The sequence below is a fragment of the Lutra lutra genome, chromosome 4 (assembly GCF_902655055.1).
Source record: "Lutra lutra chromosome 4, mLutLut1.2, whole genome shotgun sequence".
NCBI lineage: Eukaryota > Metazoa > Chordata > Mammalia > Carnivora > Mustelidae > Lutra > Lutra lutra.
In genome coordinates this window covers 103,728,237-103,747,721 of record NC_062281.1, presented here as the reverse complement: position 1 = coordinate 103,747,721, position 19,485 = coordinate 103,728,237, and the positions used below count along the sequence as shown (strand labels likewise).

Sequence of the window (19,485 nt, the reverse complement as noted above, 5' to 3'; positions counted from 1 at the left end):
ATCCCAGGACCGAGACCTTTCCGTCGCAGGAAGGTTGCGGCTTACACACACACTAGCTGTCACAGCGCAGGAAAAAAGTGCAAAGCTGCAAGCCTTTACCTATCCAAATTCACCAACATGAACAGGTCAGGTTAGGCCCCCGCGCTACCGCCGCATAGACACCCAGAAAAAGGTGGTTACCATGGCCACTTCAGAAGCCTCCCGGAAAGCCCTCTTTTCACGCATGTGTACACAGCAGGCACCGCCCATACGAGTCCCCTACCTCCGCAATCTGCTAGCCACTCCTGAGTGCATTCGGCGCTCGCCTCTCTGCCCTTGCGCCTGCGTACAACGCCTTCTACCCGTCGCTGCGGCCCCAATCGGGAAGTGTCAACACGGAGCTGGCTTCTCCAGTCTTCACGGATACCACTCACAGCTGATCGCGGAACCCCTAGCCAGGCCCGGGCCCAGCCGCCATGACGAACGGTGAGAGCCAATACCCAGAGTGGAGAATGGGAGTAAAGGACGAGGAGAAACGTGGCGGGCGGGGCCGGGACTGACGTGGCCATTCTCCCCGCCCCCTCCCAGCCCAGCCCCACCATGGCTTTTCAGTGCCCCAACCCTTGTTCCCCAAACCCTTCCGCGGTTCCCCCGTCCAGTGCCCATCTAGAAATAACAGTGCCTTTCGTCTCCACACTCCACATGAGTCCTCAGTCCTTAGGAAGAGAAAGTCTGTGCTTTCTCTTCCCCCTTCCTAAAAGTTCGTTCTAGCCCTTGCAAGACTTCTGGGCAGGCCAGTCCCAGTTGAACTATTGCTTTTGCACCAGGGAAGAGAGAGGATCCTCCTCTCAGCCCCTACGTTTTCATACTTTCGGACTGTAGCTTCGTTGGGAGGACCAAAAAATCACAGAGTGTCAAGTCTCACACTTTTTGGAGGCGAATGTAGACCTTTAAACAAAGTTCTTGTTTTGGAAAAAAAAAAAAAAAAAAAAAAGCCAGAAAGCTTTCTCTTGTTTGATTCTGAAGTCCTGCCTGAGAGTGATCCCATCTGGAGATCCTGGCTGGTGTTGCAGGGGTTGAGTTTAGACACTGCCTCTTCTAAACGATGTGGCAGTTGCAACCCTGTTTATCCGACCTAATTTTCCAGACGCCTTCAAACACTTTATAGACATGATTGCCGAATTCCAGGGAGGTGCAGGAAGCAGGACTTTTATGGTCTTTAGAGTCAGCTTTACAGGAAAGAAGAGAAGGCCTCCTAGTATGATTTGAGGGGCATAGGAAGGTATTTCTTAGAAGTACCTTTTCCATAAGCCTGGCAGTGGAGACTCAGATTTCACCTCCTTGTAAATTTTGGCATTGTCTGCAAGAACTTATGAAAGTAAAAGAATATATTAAACTGTCATTCATCATAAGAATTGCATGTATGTGTTAATTTACTGGACCCTTTCTCATGTGACAGCTGGCTATGAGATAGTTTTACTGGAGAGAGGGAGATAAGAGTGGTGCGGAACTGGCAGCTACTGATTATGTAAAATAGCCTTTTGAAGCTTCCTGGGCAAGTCACAGGTCTGAAGTTACTAAGCACAGTACCAGAAGGAACATCACTGGAGGAAGAAATCATCCGAGCCAGGAAATAAGAAAGCAGTCTGATACGTAATAATCACCGAGTAAATTTTAGTTACCTTCCCTCCTTTTATGGTCTGAATTTTTTTTTTTTTTTCGGTTAGGTGCTTCATTGTGTTTACATGTACAAGAAATAGCTTGTTTTACATATGCAAGAAAAAGAACTAATTGTTCAATGCTTTTTTCCACAATTGTTCTATGTTGATACCTCAGATACTTTTTTTTTAAACAAGAATCTGTTATTCTAGCTGAAATTTGGTTTGTAAGTAGAGTATTGTGCATGAGGTGTAAGATAAGCATAGGAAAATTGTAGTTTTATGAACTCTAACTCTTGCTATTTCCAATTAAGCTTTAGTTTTTGCCTTAACATATTCTTCAACAAAGGCAGATTTGAGAGACTTGGCTAAACATCTGGCTCTCCTTTATCACATGACTGACTGATAATAGCAACATGGGTACTTTCCTCAGCTCAGGCTCCAAGGATTCTTACGCCTCTCTCAAACTTTTACCAACACTGACCATTTCTGGGAGACTGATTTGTGATGCACTCTTCTCAGGACTTATAGCTCTTGAAAGGGGAGGAGAGGGTGCAGTGAAATCTTTCTAAGGGGGTTGTCTCCAAGCAATTTGGGGAACAATGAAGTAACTTTGTTACTTCCAGGATTTTGTCTCAAAGTCCCAGGATTTTGGCTCAATCTTGTCAAGTATTGGCATTGCTAGTTGATTTTAGCATCTTGATATTATATCATTCTATTCTCTTTGGAGTTCTCAAATGGGATCACCTGTCGCAAGCTAGACTTGTACCAAAGGTGTATATGTGTTTTTTTTTTTCTTTCTGTAACAGTGTACTCCTTGGATGGGATTCTGGTGTTTGGTTTGCTCTTTGTTTGCACCTGTGCTTACTTCAAGAAGGTACCTCGTCTCAAAACCTGGCTGCTATCAGAGAAGAAGGGAGTTTGGGGTGTGTTTTACAAAGGTATAATCATCCCTGGACAGTGAGGTGCTACTAAGTGTCGGGGGGAGGGGGATTGGCCTGCAGTGTGTTTGGTTCCCTTTTACATAAGTTTATTTTAGCATCAAGGTAATTTTAATATTCTCCGTGGGGTTGGGCGCCTGGGTGGCTCAGTGGGTTAAGCCACTGCCTTTGGCTCGGGTCATGATCTCAGGGTCCTGGGATCGAGTCCCGCATCGGGTTCTCTGCTCGGCGGAGATCCTGCTTCCCTCTCTCTCTCTGCCTGCCTCTCCATCTACTTGTGATCTCTCTCTGTCAAATAAATAAATAAAATCTTTAAAATATATATATATATATATTCTCCGTGGGGTAAAAGCATCTAAATAAAAGCAGTTTACACTGGCCTAGAACTGTTGGAATTTCTTCCCAATGAAAAGTTTTTCTGACTTTTAGAAAAGAATATATTGGAGTCTCTTTTAAGACTGAGTTCATTGGGGCACCTGGGTGGCTCAGTCGTTGGGCATCTGCCTTCGGCTCAGGCCATGATCCCAGCCTCCTGGGATTGAGCCCAGCATCGGGCTCCCTGCTTGGCTGGAAGCCTGCTTTTCCCTCTCCCACTCCCCCTGCTTCTGTTCCCTCTCTCTCTCTCGTGTCTCTATCAAATAAATAAATAAAATCTTTAAAAAAAAAAAAAGACTGAGTTCATTAACTCAGATGCTTTTTTTACTTTTTATTAAGGGTATATCCTACCTACTTAAATCTTTTTTCAAAATAGAACAAAATACAAATTACAAAAAATACAAAATAAAAACAGTGTATTCACCTAGAATCTATGGCTTATGGCTAGTATTTAAATGCATCCCTGGGTGGGTTCTTGAGAACCTTGATAGGTCTCTTCATCGTGACTAGAGATTTCAAAATACCACCTTGAAATGAGGACTTAGATGAAAGGCAGGGTGTGATTTCTTTTCTCTTTTTACTTTTGTCTGCCAGCCGCTGTGATTGGAACCAGGCTGCACGCTGCTGTGGCAATCGCCTGTGTTGTAATGGCCTTTTACGTCCTGTTTGTAAAATGAATTCCAAAGCATCCGTCTCTTCAGCTGCCAAACGAGAGGATGAGAGTGAAGAAACTGTCCGGGGCCTGGGCCCAGCATAAGAGAGCTCAGCTAAAATCATCAAAGTCCCCAAGATGACACCACAGCATTTGCTCCTACCATATAGGGGGGAAATTCCTCATGGTTACAAACATTATTTATGCTTCAGGGGACTCCCAGAAGGCCAACTTCTTTGGATCTGTGTGAATCAGTCCTCAGCAGAGAGCATATGATGTCCAGATAAATTACACCCCACAGTGATAAGATTACATACCTCCTGCATAAAAACCTGTCACCTGTTCTGTTCTGTTCTTCAGCCCATCATCAGGATCTTTTCAAACTGAGGCTCAGTATTCACACCTCTTGAGAAGAGAGAGAATTTTCAAGACTTGACTTTTTTTTTTTTCACTGTTTGATTTGGATTTGGCAAATTGGTGAGGGGGGGGGTGAGTTGGTGGGGTGGAGGAGGGTGGGGAACAGGAGTTACACAATGCCAAGAAAATTTTTTGGCTTTGGAAATTTCTCTTTCATATACCCATCTGGGAACATAAGAGAGAGAGGCATGGTCCTCACTGCAAAAAGAAGACAGATGAAATAAATGTACTGTATGCTGGTAGCTCAAGAGTTTGCCAAGAAAATCCGGGCCTACATAAGATTTGGGAATTAACTGTCCATAATGAGACCAGAAAGCGGTAACTTGATAAAGAAAAATGTTCTGTTTACCGATATTCCCCAAAGGAGACTTCATCCCATCAAATGGTATATGGAAAATGAATCCACTGTTGCAATTTTCCTAAAGCCTTTTTATATGCTCTGAATTACTGAGTGCTAAATAGTGTTACTCAGTCTTAAATGCCACCACTAGGGGAAAGAGAAAGTACTGAAGAAATAATTTTTAATATATTTGCAGTTAAGGTAAAAGAAATCTAGTATATAATTAATACACTAGTAAGGTCATCTAGTTTAAGAATTTATTGTGATGTTAGATGGATGTTTTGTCATGTTATCCAAGACACAACCTTACTCTGAGTCTGGATTATTATGGCAATTTTTAATTGATCACTTGTTTTTCTTGGGCAACTCTTAGTTTTCCTCATATTGGAGTACTCTCTACCTATCTCTTGGAAATTCTTTGTATTATAAGAACATGATAAATTGAAATGAGTGAGAGAAGTTGCTGCTATTCATGGGCATGTTTGGAAAGTTCACAGAATCCACAAATAAAATGAGGGTGTTTTCTAAAGTTAAGTAAAACAGATGTTTGCAATGGGGATTAATGGGCTTTTCCATGGATATGGCAATTCTTACACAAATCATTTTAGATGACTCACCATTTGAAGGGAAGACTTATCTATTAAAAAAAAAAAAGAGTGTGTTAGTCTAATTATTGTAAAAAGCAGGCATCAACATAGGAACCAATTGAATTGTCCATTCCAGTAAAACTTGACTGTGGACAAATCCGTTGTGGTTGACCCCTGTGTGGCAGGAAATTGTCTTTTGTCTTTTCTCCAAAGAAAAGCTGCTAGAAGGTTTAGGTTCTGAAATAAGCCAGTTTAGTGGTTTGAGAGTTTCTAGAGTGTAAAAAGTCCTCAAGTAAACACTACATGTCTAATCATCTCAGAATTGTGGCTTTTTTGTCTCTTCAAGAATTGGCCCACAGGGTAAATCAATCTCAGTGATTAATATGTTTTCTATTGTCACTTCTGAGGATCTTTCACACGAGGGAAAGGACATCTATTGGAACAGAAAAGAAGAGTTATACCTTGTAGGTGTGTTTGGGACCTGTTGGCCAACAGGAAGGTTACTCCCTGAAAATACAGGTTCAGCATGTTTTGCACTTGTTATTTTGTAGCTTTAATGACTTGTTTTCCAATAGGGCTAATGTCTCTAAGCTCAGTGAGGAGAGCTGCTTCCGATTTTAAACCCATTTCATTTCACAGTTCTAGGCGTTGAAGCCAATTTTTACAGCCTCCCGGGTGGGTCATCTTGACATAAATTGTTATATTTTGAGATGTTTTCCTAAGAGAATGTACCAAAAAGTGCACAGAATGAAGGCAGTTTATAGCAAGAAACAAATACACAGCTTATTTCATTTCTTGCTTTTATGTAAGCAGAGAAGCAGAAGGCTGTTTAACTCATTGCTTTGGTTGATGTGTCATATGTTTTTTGAGTGAAAATTGTAGAAGTTGTTCCTCTGAGGGAGTCTTTTGGGGTGGAAGAAGGGGGATAGCGATATTGCCTCAGATTCAAACTGGCATTACCATAAGCTCTGAATGCCAGGGTGGAATGAAGTCAGCCTTTTATAGTTAAAATACAAATTTTTATTCACCATTATCTGCACAAATCCTTGAAAATAAAATTTCTTTCCCTACCATTTTTGTCCATTTTATTTGTCACATGATGGAATTCATTGAACGTTGTTCAATACTCCCCTTGGTTCTACCCAAGTATACCTTTTTAGTTTACATTAGTGAATATCATTATTCCAGTTGACCCCTTGTGATGGTCACCAAATATATGGTATAGTTTAGAATTTGTGAAGGTGCAGTTTTTTCCTTTGAGGGAGCTAATACATGTATCAGCTTATATATATAAATATATACATTACATATATATACATATACAAATACATATACATATACATATATATATGGATAAGTTTTGAAGCATGTTAAATAAGGCAGACAACAATACATTTTATCTACCACTACTATTAAAAGACAAATATTATGTTATTACCAGCCATGAACTTCATTCAAATGAGGTTATCAGGTTAACCAGCCATGGCACATAAATGGATAGTATCCCCCTATTTGTTTATTCCAAGTGTATGGTGGAACTGGCAGTTACAAATTATAAATTCACAAAATTCTGATTTATCCTACCCACACACATACCTTTTTCATTGAAGAAGGAGAAAGAAGGAACTGAGACATTAAAAGTGTGTTCCCTAGTATGAATGGAGCTAATTCACATTATATAAACACTACTTTTTTTTCACTACTTATTCTGGAGTTTGAAAGTTAGACATGCTGTAATGGATGTGAAAGTTAAGTGAAGGTTCAGCAATATGAATGCCATAGATAGCGTCAAGTTCGCGGTAACAAGGGGGCTCTTGTAAATGCCAGGGATATGCCTTCCTACTTATACTCATTTAACAGTATCCTGACTCCCAAGACATTGGATTTAAATAATCTATTCCCAACTTTCTCTTTGCTAAAGTGGTGTTTTCCTTCTCCCCTGGGGGAAGGAGCTATTGGAGAAGCTGATACTGGTTAGTGACCAGGATTTGCCTTTCCACGGGAAAGCAGCAGGTCACCTATAAACCTTCTACACTGAATCATCTTGTATTCAGAACCTGAATGAAAGACTTGGGTCAAAGACCAAAGGAAAGCTATATATACGGATATAAGAATGTACCTGCACAAAGATCTTAAGACAATCACAATTTAGTATTGTGGGAACTTGTCCAGCTTTTCTCTGGGACCCGGGTTCCCCTCCGGGCCACGCGGGGGCAGCAGAGCGCACACCAAGGGAGAGGCTGAGCTCAGTGGTTCCTCCCATAATCCACCGAGGCTGGGGGGGGGCGGAGAGATTTAAAAGAGGGTGAGAGTTCCGGTCCCTTCCCGGAGGGAGCACGGCTTGGGGACCGGGTGTATTGTGTGTTTTTACGGTGCTGCGTGGATGGCGCGTGTGGGCTGAGTGAATGGACGAGCGAATGCGTGAGTGTGCGCATGAGGCGTGCAAGACGAATGTGAGCGCCCTTTTCTGAGCCCCTCCCCCCGCCTACACCTTGATCTTATTTGATCGGGTTGCGACCGTAGCCCCGCCGGGCCTACCCGAGATGAAAAGCTCTCCTCCTGCGAAGCCCCGTCCTCGGGGCTATGTGCAGCGAGGCCCCTTGGGCGGCGGCAACGCCGCGGTCCCGGAGCTGGTCTTAACGGGGCCCGGCGCTCAGAAGTGATGAATTGATCAGATAGACGAGGCCGGGCTTGTCTCGGGCCGCTGATTATCGAGGCGATTCTGATCTGAGCCTGGCCCCGGAGCGTGATCGCCCGTGGCATTGGAGCTAAACGTTAAAAGGCGGCGGCGGGGCCCGGCGCTGGGGGCTGAGGCAGGGGTGAAGGAGCTATCGTCCGACCTGCGGGAGCGGGAAGGGCACGGACTCCTTGTTTGGTGCTGCAGTGCTTTTCCCTAGTCCCTTTCCTTTTTTCCTTTAGGCCCGACGTGTTATGATTCTTTGTATGGTACTAACACTGGTGGCCCCCTGTACAGTATATGCCGCTGAAGGTTATACATATATATATATCTCCATAAGGGAACTTGGAGAGCTTATAAAAATGTCAGATTCCCCCCCCCCCTTTACTGAATTAGAATTATTAAGGAGGTCCACGAGTCTATATTTTTAAGACTCGATTTACGGGTCACGATAATACACTTTTTTAATACTCAGTATCAACCTGTATGAGATGATTAGCTAGAGAGTCCCCCCTCTCTGCCACTTTCAGCCATTCTAAATAATGAGAACTGAAACTTGATATTGCCAGTTGGCAGCAGATGTTCTGAATAGGTTGGAGCATCTCTGTGGAAGAGGAGCCGCGATAGTTCAATGGAACTTAAGGACCCTGTGCCTGAGTTAACAGGAAGAAACTTTCATATCTGAATTGTTCAACAATGCATATGTTGTCCAAACTTAGAAATGGGAATTTACACTACAATGTTCTGAAAGTTCTGCCATTTCTTGTCCAATATAACAGCAGGTTCCCCTGAGTGACTTAAAATTTTAGAAACCACATTAATGCATGTTTTTAGATACCTTCAAACCCAAGCACCAGGTTGTTGAACCACATTTATAATAATCAGGGGCGGTATTTCACAGCATAAACTGACAAAAGGAAAATGACTCCCAGGCAAAAAGACAGCAGAATTAGAGAATGAACAGTAGCAAGGAGCCAGGTCCAGGAAGATGGAACCCTTATGGAAAAGTAGAGCCCAGCAGATGACTAAATCTGGAAGGTCTGAAATATGATAAGTGTGACTTCAGCATAAACGTTAACGCTACACAGAATTACCAGAATTATGGTGTGGTAAGCTCATTAAGAAAATGGGCTATGTCCCTGACACTTAGCTCAGTGGCTGACATACAAGTTTGCAAGAAATGTTGATATATCTATGTTTGGAATGAGCCCAGTTTACAAAATATAAATACCTGTCCCCTGCCAAAAACAGTGTTGTTGTTGTTGTTGTTGTTTTTCTTTCTTATTTTAAGGAGACTCCATACCCAGCCTTATGTGGGGCCTGAACTCATGACCCCAAGACCCAAGACCCGAGCTGAGATTAACAGAGATAGTTAATCAACTGAGCCTTGAAGGCACCCCATATGCTGTTTTGTTCTAGATCCTTAGCTTTTCAGCAAGATGACTTAAATTGCAAAAATGTCCAATAGGACTAGTCTCTAAAGTTGGGAAACTTCCCTCCCACATTTTAAGAGCAGTCAAGTAGCAACTCTAGTCCATGGGTAACACACTTCAGGCTTCATCCAGCACAAATTTATTTAATGGAGGTGGGCAGCAGATGTTCCACTATGATTAATTAGTCCAGGGGCCTGTTAACATTAGGTAGAGAAGAAGCCACCATCATTCTTTCGGGAGTAGCCTCCATTGGTGGCTGCAGTGTGAGGGGACACTGTGGAGAAAAGAGAACAGGGGGTAGGCTGTGAATTTCAAATCCTTTGCCTTTTCTGGGAACCTATAATCACCCACACATTTCTGGGTGCTGTGGAGAAGGTTCTTTTAGTACCTGGGGAAACTGACCTATAGAGAGGACTGATGGGAGAGAGCTGTAGGTCTTCCACTCCCAGGTTTCTGCCCTTTCCTACACTTTTGTCCCTTAGACCTAAGCCTGTTAAAAGCTCTGAAAAATGGAATTCATTTCCTAGCTTTTAGGCAGTATGTCCTCTGGTATTAGTCTAATAATGTGCCAGCTTAGTCACTACTACTCCAAGACCTTCAGTTATCCCTGAAGTTCCCTAATGACCAATCACCTCAACTTCCTGATTCCTGGGTCATTTTAAAAAACTCTGGTACCACCCATCTGCCCATCCAGTCTTCTAACCCTTACCTATGGATCCCTGGATGCTGTGGATAGACTCCTTCTTAGGGTTGATCCAGTATCTGATGTTAGACCAGGAAGTGATGGAAGGTGGTGGAGGAGGGGGTAAAAGTTCTCCAGGGAATTGGGTCTTGATGATTCTAGAAGATGGTATGGGGAAGAACAGGGGAGAGTGAAATGAATCAGAAGAAGAAAGGTGAGGAGGGAATGAGAGTTGCATGCAGCCTCAAAAATAATGCAGCCAAAGGCCCTTTTTGCCCTCTAGGAATTAACTGAAGATTTTGTTTGTTTATACAGATGAGCACAATGCTGGAGGATCTCTATTCCTTTTAGTAAATAAAAATACAGAAATTGCATTATAGATACAGATGTAAAAAGCAGAGGAATGGGTCTACAAATGAGTACCTACTGATTATTTTTATTTCCCAGGTGACGATTTACCTTACATGACTGGATGGCATTGTCCTTAGGGTGGAGAGGCTCTGCCTCCACCACTTACCCATGGGTATCCTGGGTAGTCTCCTGGTGTAAGAGTATCTCACTTTTGTTCTTGAATGTCCCTGTGTGGTGGTTGTACAAGGCTGCTAAGCGGAAATCCAGGTCATCCTTTGGTATCTACAGAGGAAGTCAGTCACCCCAGGGTTAGCTTGCTACCTCTACCCCAACTCTAGACAGGTTCTGTTGGGCTCTACTTTTTCCCCAGAAGCAGAATGAACCCCTTTTGGGCCTGAGGTCCACCAACTCCTTATATACCAAGGACATTTTAACTCTTGTCAATATAGAATTGTGTCATGCTTAGGTCTAATGAGGGGTGAGGTCTCACAGGAGCTATGGACATCTTATTGTCCTTCACTTGGGCTTACTGGGCCTTACCTCATTTCTGGTTATAATCAGAAAAGTGAAAAGTCTGGTGAGAAAATGATTTGCTCCAGATAATCAACTGGACAAAACACAAGCCTTCCAACTTCCCAGAGGCCAGATAAATTAGTGTTAGGTTTTAGATTTGGTAGGACCTTGGACTGGGGACAAAGTAAAGATGCTGATGCCATGAAGGACAGATGACCTTTCAAAAAAGAGATTCATGAGTCTTACGCAGATGTAAAGAGAAATAGAATTTCAATGCTATAGGTACCTCAGGATCAAAAAAATAAACATCCCGCCTCATGGAGGTGATTGTGGGAGTTGAGCTGAGCCGACTCCAGGGTTCCTGTTGCTGAGCAAGGTGAGCTGGGTTCTTATATGGCAGTTTCTGCAAAAGAGAAACCACACGCAGGACCTGGTTACAGGAGGCCTTGCTGATGTGATAGCTTCAGTGACATCCATCTCCTTATTCCAGCCTATTTTAACTGAACCTCAGGGGGATATCTTCAAAGGGAAGAATGATATGAAGCAAAACTCCCAGGCTTTTGATGCTCCTAAGTTTTCAATCTTAGAACTGACAGAAGTAGGCCAGGAATACAGGCAAAGGGGTGGAGTGGGACGGGGTCAAGAGCGTGGAGAAGATAAGAAAGATGATGATCTCAGGTTTAGACATACTGAGTTTGAAGAAAAGATACGTTGTCCAAATGCTGTCAACAGGTGGAAAATGGGAAGTTGAAACTTGGAGGAGAGCTCGGAACAAGTAATAGAGGTCTGGAGGTCATCCACATGAAGTAGTGGCTGATGCCTACAAAAAGAGGGGTGGCCAAAAGGGCTCATGATTGCACAATATTATAATGGGGGGAGGGGAGGAGAGAGGATGCTAAGGAAGTCAGAGTCAAAAGAATCGGGAGAGTGCAGTGTCTAAGCAGGAAGAGAAAAAGATTGCAGTAAGCAGGGATGGGTCGTTGTGGCTGCAGAAGTGTCATAGAAAAGTACACTGAATAGTCAGTCTTCTAAATAGAACCGGATAAGCATGAATGTGAAAAGCATGTAACTGATTTTGCCATTTAATGTAAAAATGCCATATTGTTCACTATACTCTAGTACCTAGCACCGCAACCCAACACTTGGTGTTCAAAAACTAAATACTATTTGAATAATGACTGTGAGTACAGTTTCAACCTAGTAGAGATCAAATTCAACCTATCCAGTGTTGGAACCCCCTTCCCTTCTATATACGGCAGTGCTGTGTAACTCAGGTCAGTTAGACATTAATTGGATAGATAGTATGTATCAGACAGTGTGCTATCACCAAAAAATATGACAAATGAAACAAGAAAACTACAAATATATGATGCGGGCATAGGCGGTTCTCCTCCCATTCCTTAAAGACTACATAAGCGTCAAATGTCCTCATTCAGCAGAAGAATGAGACTGTCTTTCATTGAGAAAGTCAAGACTGTCAAGCATGAATACCATCCTCACATCCAGTGTCCTTCCATCTCAAAGAAAGAAGTCTTACCTTTAACTCAAGGATAACCCTTATGAATGGAAAAAGATAGTCCATTCAAATGGAAGCCAAAAAAAAAAAAAAAAAAAAAAAAAAAAAGGAGCTAGGTAGCAATACTCATATTAGACAAAATAAACTTTAGAACAAAGACTGTAGCAAGAGTCAAATAAGGGCATTTCACAGTGATAGAGGCATCAATCCAATAAGAGGATATCATAATTGTGAATAGCTATGTACCCAAAATAGAAGCACCTAAATACATAAAGCAAATATAAATAGACATAAAGGAAGAACTGACAGTAATATACCAATACTAGGGGACTTTAATACCCACTTGTATTAATGGATAAACCATCCAGACAGAAAATCAAGAAGGAATTGATTGCTTTGAACAATGCATTAGATCAGATGGGCACAATAGATATATACAATCCATCCAAAGCACCAGAATACACATTCTTTTCCAGAGTACGTGGAGCATTGTCTAGGAGAGATCACATGTCAGACCACAAAACAAGTCTCAATAAACTTAAGAAGACAGAAATCACATCAAGCAACTTTTCCAACCACAATGGTATGAAACCAGAAATCAATTAGGAGAAAAAAACCCTGGAAAACAAAAACACATGGAGGTTAGACAACATGCTACTGAGCAACCAATGGGTCAACCAAGAAATCAGAGGAAATAGAGAAATATAGAGAAAATGAAAATGAAAACACAACTGTCTGTCCTAAGTCTTAGAGTTCTTTTTTTTTTTTTTAAAGATTTTATTTATTTATTTGACAGAGATCACAAGTAGGCAGAGAGGCAGGCAGAGAATGAGAGGAGGAAGCAGGCTCCCTCTTGAGCAGAGAGTCCAATGTGGGACTCGATTCCAGGACCCTGGGATCATGACCTGAGCCGAAGGCAGAGGCTTTAACCCGCTGAGCCACCCAGGTGCCCCAAGTCTTAGAGTTCTAAGAGGAAATTTTATAGTGATACAGGCCTACCTCAAGAAACAAGAAAAATCTCAAACAATCTAATCTTATATCGAAAGAAACTAGAAAAAAAGAACAAACAAAACCTAACGAAGAGCCAACAAAGTCAGTAGAAGGAAGGAAATAATAAAGATCTGAGCAGAAATAAATGAAAGACCCAAACACACAAACACACATATACAAAGATCGAGGAAACCAAATGAAACCAAGAGCTGGTTCTTGGAAAACATAAAACTGATAAACCTTTACCTCGACTTATCAGGGAAAAAAAAGAAGAGAGAGAGAGAGAGCAAGGAATTAAATAAAATTAGAAATGAAGGAGAAATTATAACCAACATCACAGAAACACAAAGAATTATAACAAAATACTATGAAAATTATATGCCAACAAATTGGAAAATCTAGAAAAATGGATAAATTCCTGGAAACATAGAATCTTCCAAAACTAAATCAAGAAGAGACAGAAAATTTGAACAGACCAATTGCTAGTAACAAAATGGAAATGGTAATTCAAAAAACTCCCAACAAACCAAAGTGCAGGACCAGATAGCTTCACAAACAAATTCTACCAAACATTTAAGGAAGACTTAATACCTATTGTTTTCAAACTATTCCAAAAAATAGAAGAGGAAGGAAAACTTCCAAATTTATTCTACAAGGCCAGCATTACCCTTATACCAAAATCAGACAGACGCCACTATGAATGAAAGAAAACTACAAGCCAATATCCCTGATGAACAAAATATTAGTACACTATCTTCAACAAAATACGAGTACACTAAATTCAATAATACATTTGAAGGATCATTCACTATGATCAAGCAGGATTTTTCCCCCAGCAATGCAGGGGTGGGGTCAGTATCCACAAATCAGTGCGCTACATCACATGAACAAGAGGAAGGATAAAAATACGATCATTTCAATAGATGCAGAAAAAGTATTTGACAAAATACAACATCTGTTTATTATTAAAAATCGCAACAAGTAGGTTTAGAGGGAATGTATCTCAACATGATAAAGGTAAATATGAAAATCCACAGTTAACATCAATTTCAATGGTGACAATTGAAAGATTTTCTTCCAAGTTCAGGAACAAAACAAGGATGCCCACAATCACCACTTTTATTCAACATAGTATTGGAAGTCTTAGCTACAGAAACCAGACAAGAAAAAGGAGTAAAAGGTATCCAAATTGTTAAGAAAGAAGTAAAACCCTCACTATTTGCACATGACACAGTACTATATATAGAAAACCCCATAAAATACCAAAAAACTGTTAGAGTTAATAAATGAATTCCCTAAAGTTACAGAATACAAAATTAATATAAAGAAATTTGTTGGGGCACCTGGGTGGCTCAGTGGGTAAGCCTCTGCCTTTGGCTCAGGTCATGATCTCAGGATCCTGGGATTGAGACCCACAAAGGGCTCTCTGCTCAGCAGGGAGCCTGCTTCCCCACCCCCCCGCCCCGTCCCACCTGCCTCTCTGCCTACTTGTGATCTCTCTCTGTGTATCAAATAAATAAATAAAATCTTAAAAAAAGAAAAGAATCACATTTACAATTGCACCAAAAATAATAAAAAATCTAGGAATAAATTTAACCAAGGCAGTGAAAGACCTGAAAATTATAAGACACTGATGAAAGAAATTGAAGACAGCACAAATGGAAAGATATATCATGCTCATGGATTGGAAAAATTAATGTTGTTAAAATGTCCATACTACCGGAAGCAATCTACAGATTCAGTGCAATCCCCATCAAAATGCCAATAGCATTTTTCACAGGACTAGAAAAAAATAATCCTAAAATTTATGGAACCACAAAAGATTCTGAATATCAAAGCAATCTTGAGAAAGAACAAATCAAAGCTGGAGGTACCACAATCCTAGATTTCAAGATATACTACAAAGTTATAGTAATCAAAGCAATATGTTACGTGGGGCATCTGGCTGGCTTGCTTGGAAAAGCATGCATCTCTTGATTTGGGGGTCAAGAGCTTGACCCCTACACTGGGTGTAGAGATTGCTAAAACAAATACATAAACTTAAAAAAAAAAAATACAGTACTGGCACAAAATGAGAAACATAGAATAGTGGAATAGGATAGAGAGCCAAGAAATAAACCCATGCTTACTTATATGGTCAATTAATCTATGAACAAGGACGCAAGAATATACAATGAGGAAAAGATAGCTTCTTTGATAAATGGTGCTGGGAAAACTGGGCAGCTACATGCAAAACAATGAAACTGGCCACTATCTTACACCATACACAAAAATAAAATGAAAGTGGATTAAAAACCTAAATGTGAGAACTGAAACTGTAAAGATTCTAAAAGAAAACACAGGCAGTAATTTCTTAAGACGTTAGCCTTATCAACATATTTATGGATATATCTCCTCAGGGAAGGGAAACAAAAGCAAAAATAAACTATTGGGATTACACCAAAATAAAAAGTTCTCGCACCAAGAAAGCAATCAACAAAATGAAAAGACAACCTGGTGGATGGAAGAAGATATTTGCAAATGCTATATCTGATAAGGAATTAGTATCCAAAATACATCAAGAACTTATACAACTCAACACCAAAAACCCCAATCTGATTAAAAAATGGGCAGAGGACCTGCGTAGACATTTTTCCAAAGAGGACATAGAAATGGCCGACAGACACATGAAAAGATGCTCAACATCACTGATCATCAGGGAAATGCAAACCAAAACCACAATGAAATATCACCTCACACCAGTCAGAATGGCTAGCATCAAAAAGACAAGAAATAACAAGTGTTGGTGGAGATGTGGAGAAAAGGGAACACATAAATTGGTGCAGCCATTGGGGAAACAGTATAGAGGCTCCTGAAAAAATTAAAAATAGAAATGCCACATGACCCAGTAATTCCACTACTAGGTATTTGCCTAAAGAAAATGAAAACACTGGGGCACTTGGGTGGCTCAGTGAGTTAAAGCCTCTGCCTTTAGCTCAGGTCATGATCTCAGGGTCCTGGGATTGAGCCCCGCTTCGGGCTCTCTGCTCAGCAGGGAGCCTGCTTCCTCCTCTCTCTCTGCCTGCCTCTCTGCCTACTTGTGATCTCTGTCTGTCAAATACATAAATAAAATCGTATTAAAGAAAATGAAAACACTAATTCAAAAAGATATATGCACTATATTTAATGCAGCATTATTTACAGTAGCCAAGATATGGAAGCAACAAAAGTACCCATTGATAGATTAATGGATTAAGAAAATGTGATATCTATATATATCTATATAGATATATATATATATAGCTTCATTCTTTATCTATTTATCTACCTATCTATACACAATGGAATATTACTCAGCCATAAAAAAAGAAAAATCTTGCCATTTTCAACAACATGGATGGAGCTAGAGGGTATTTGGCTAAGTGAAATAACACAAAGACTGTCCAATACCATATTGTTTCACTTACATGTGGAGCCTGAAAAGCAAAGCAAAACAAACAAAAGCATAAACAGACCCATAAATGCAGAAAACAAACTAACAGTTGCCAGAAGGAAGGTGAGTGGAGATATGGGTGAAATAGGTGAAGAAATTAAGAGATACAAACTTCCAGTAAGTCATGGGCATTAAAGGTGCAGCATTGGGGAGAGTGTCAATGCTATTGTCATAACGTCATATGGTGACAGGTGTTGACTACACTTACTATGGTGAACACTGAGTAATTTATAGGATTGTCAGATCGCTATGTTGTACACCTGAAATGAAGAGAACACTGAAAGTCAACTATACTTCCAAACTAATAATAAAAAAGAATAACTTTTCTTCCTTGAACCTAGCCTTTCCCTGCGCTTCAGAGACCAGCACCATCCTGGCGTCCATCCCCTATACCCAGCTTCTCTCTCATTTCTTTATCACTGCCTAGCTACCACTCTTTCACCTTGCCAGCAGATCTAGACTTCTTCAAGAGTCAACATTTACTATCTTCACTTCCTCCCTCTTTCCATATCCTCTTTAGCCACCGCAGCCTGGCCTCCTTCTCAAGCAAGCCCTGAAACTACTCTTGCTGGTGACCAATGCTCTTTATCTTTAACTAAGTTAGGTAGGTGTCTGCATTTTTCTGGCACCATGATTCTGATTCTCTCAAATGTTCTCTCCATGCTCTGTAGGTTCAGCTCTTCCTGGCTGTCCTCCTGCCTCTACCTGTTACTGCTCAACCCCCTTGTCAGCTCTACTTTCTCCCTCTGCCCCTTAGACAGTGCCTTCTTCAGGGGTTTCGTTTCTGTTTTTCATATTCTCACCTTCACTGGATGAGCTCATTCTGTCCTATGCGTTAAATCACCACATGGGTACTGCGGCTTCTAGATATATATTTTCAACCTAGAATTCTCAACCATGTTGCCCACTGTTCATCTTCACTTAAATGTCCCACGGGCACCACAAAAGCAACCTCTATATAACTGATCTGCACATTTTTCTCTCCAAACCAGCTTCCCCTGGATGCCTCATTCAGTAAATGGTATCAATTAAGCCCTCGGACACCTAGGAGCTATCCCAGACTTGTCCCTTTCGTGGGCCCATATCCAGCCACAAAGTTACATTAGTCCTACCCTTGGCAACTTTTTCACACCTGCACCTCATTGCCATCCCCTGATTTAGACCTGTTATTCCTCCTGGAGACTGCTGCCTTCTGAGGCTCCTTCCTCCTTGCTAATTCTTCTTGTCCCCACTCCCATTCTATCCAATCTACACCGCTTTGCTTTCTAAAACACCCACTGATCGTGTCACTCTAGTGCTTAAAATCCTGATGTGATTTCCCAGAGCCTCCAGGATGGAATCCTAGCTCACAAGCATGGTGTACACAGCACACCCGGCCCAAGTAGGTGACTCCAGCTCCTGCTCTCTCCCCTCCTCCATCTCACATTGATGCTCCAGCCACTCTGGACTCTTTGGCCCCAAGCAGGCCACTCTTTCTCTCCTTTCCATGGACGTGCACCTGCTGCCCCCGTGCCTTTAATGTCTGGTTCTTGTTTCCTTTTTTCTAACTCACATTCCACCTTCTCCCTCACCTAGTCCAGCTCACTCATATTTGGGTGTGAAAACTCACCCGTTCTGAGCAGCTTTTTTTAAGCTCCCAATTCTCCTGACACACAATATGACAGAGTATAACTCTGTTACAACTCATGTGCTGTTGTGCAAGCATTTTCGCTGCTGCTGTTGTCAGCTTTTCTACTAGTTTCTCTAAAGCAGGAGCCATATCTAACTCATCTACACATCCTCAGTGTTGAGCAGAATGCTGGCGTATAGTAAATGATAAATGTTGAATAAATGAAAGGAAGCTCCTTGATTCTGTTATCAAGCCACAACTACTATCAAATTAATCTTACTTTGTACCATTTCAAGCTTCCCAAATACTTCTGCCAGAAAAAGATAATTTAAATTCCTCAAATCACTGACACACATACAAAAACACATTCCAGCATTAACCAAAAGACCGAGATGGTGTGAGGGCAGATGTACAAAGCATGGCCTGGTGGCTTCCAGAGCATTCTCTCCCATTCCATATCTCATATCTCTTCAGAGAACAGGTTTCCAAACAGGGCAAAGGGTGGCTTGGTGGGACCTGGGCCTGAGTAATCCTCATTATAACAAGCACTGCTTTGGGCAACGAGGGCCCCTTGTTCCTCTGGGCTAGAGCTCTACTTCCGTCTCCTCAAAAGCATCTCTGAAACGTTAGCAGATCTGAACGTGGAGCCAAGAGGTAGGCAGAAAACAAACTTCTCTGGTACCTTACTCAGTGTCCTCACCAGAGTGCTTTAAGTTACCATCCCTGCCCATCACGCCAACAGAAAGAAGAGTGCCATCGCCCTATGTGGGAATCTACGCAAGAAACCACAGTACCTTGGAGGCCCGGAGTTTTCCCAGGTAGGTCTCATCGTTATCCAACGTAGGGTGCTGGAAAGGGTCTCGGGTGAAAGGCATGGTAAAATGCGGAGTGAGAAGCTGGTGTGAGGGATGGAAAGCCCGCGCAGCCGCACACAACGCACGCGGAGGATCCCGGGTCCCAATTGTTTGGAACGCCCACTTTCGGTTGCCAGGCAACTCTCCCGCCATCTGTGACTGAGGAGAATTCCCTTCGAGAAGGGCGCCACCTGGCGGTCCAGTGCGGGAGACCCCTCCGGAGGAAGCTCTGGGAAACGCAGAGGGGAAAGCGCCACCGAGCGTACCGGGGAGCCCTGCATTTGCACTTGGGAGCCTTGGTTGAAAAACGTCGGCCTCCCGCCTTGCAAAAGACTTCAGTTAAGTAAAGAAGTCCTGAAAGATGACCCAGGAATTTCCTTCTCCCTCACATCTAACGAAAGAATTTTTCACCAAAGCAACGAGAGAATGAAGATGTTAA

At 41.9% G+C, this 19,485-nt stretch overlaps 2 protein-coding genes and 1 non-coding gene across 3 annotated transcripts; 2 read left to right on the top strand and 1 right to left on the bottom strand.

Annotated features, from left to right (window-relative positions):
• The first annotated feature begins 310 nt into the window (after positions 1-310).
• Positions 311-6,022, top strand: TMEM167B (transmembrane protein 167B). The gene is made up of 3 exons (XM_047726236.1): positions 311-465; positions 2,447-2,578; positions 3,548-6,022. Exons 1-3 carry the CDS (start codon positions 456-458, stop codon positions 3,628-3,630), a joined length of 225 nt encoding a protein of 74 aa, XP_047582192.1. The 5' UTR covers positions 311-455; the 3' UTR covers positions 3,631-6,022.
• A 1,247-nt stretch (positions 6,023-7,269) lies between these two features.
• On the top strand, positions 7,270-7,680 carry LOC125099586 (small Cajal body-specific RNA 2). The gene has a single exon (XR_007127293.1). It is a non-coding gene; the product is annotated as a small Cajal body-specific RNA 2 (non-coding RNA).
• A 1,227-nt stretch (positions 7,681-8,907) lies between these two features.
• Positions 8,908-19,158, bottom strand: CFAP276 (cilia and flagella associated protein 276). Its single transcript, XM_047726235.1, has 5 exons — positions 18,987-19,158; positions 10,892-11,008; positions 10,259-10,374; positions 9,769-9,899; positions 8,908-9,333 (listed from the first exon to the last, which is right to left on the bottom strand). Exons 1-5 carry the CDS (start codon positions 19,065-19,067, stop codon positions 9,263-9,265), a joined length of 516 nt encoding a protein of 171 aa, XP_047582191.1. The 5' UTR covers positions 19,068-19,158; the 3' UTR covers positions 8,908-9,262.
• Between the last annotated feature and the right edge of the window lie 327 nt (positions 19,159-19,485).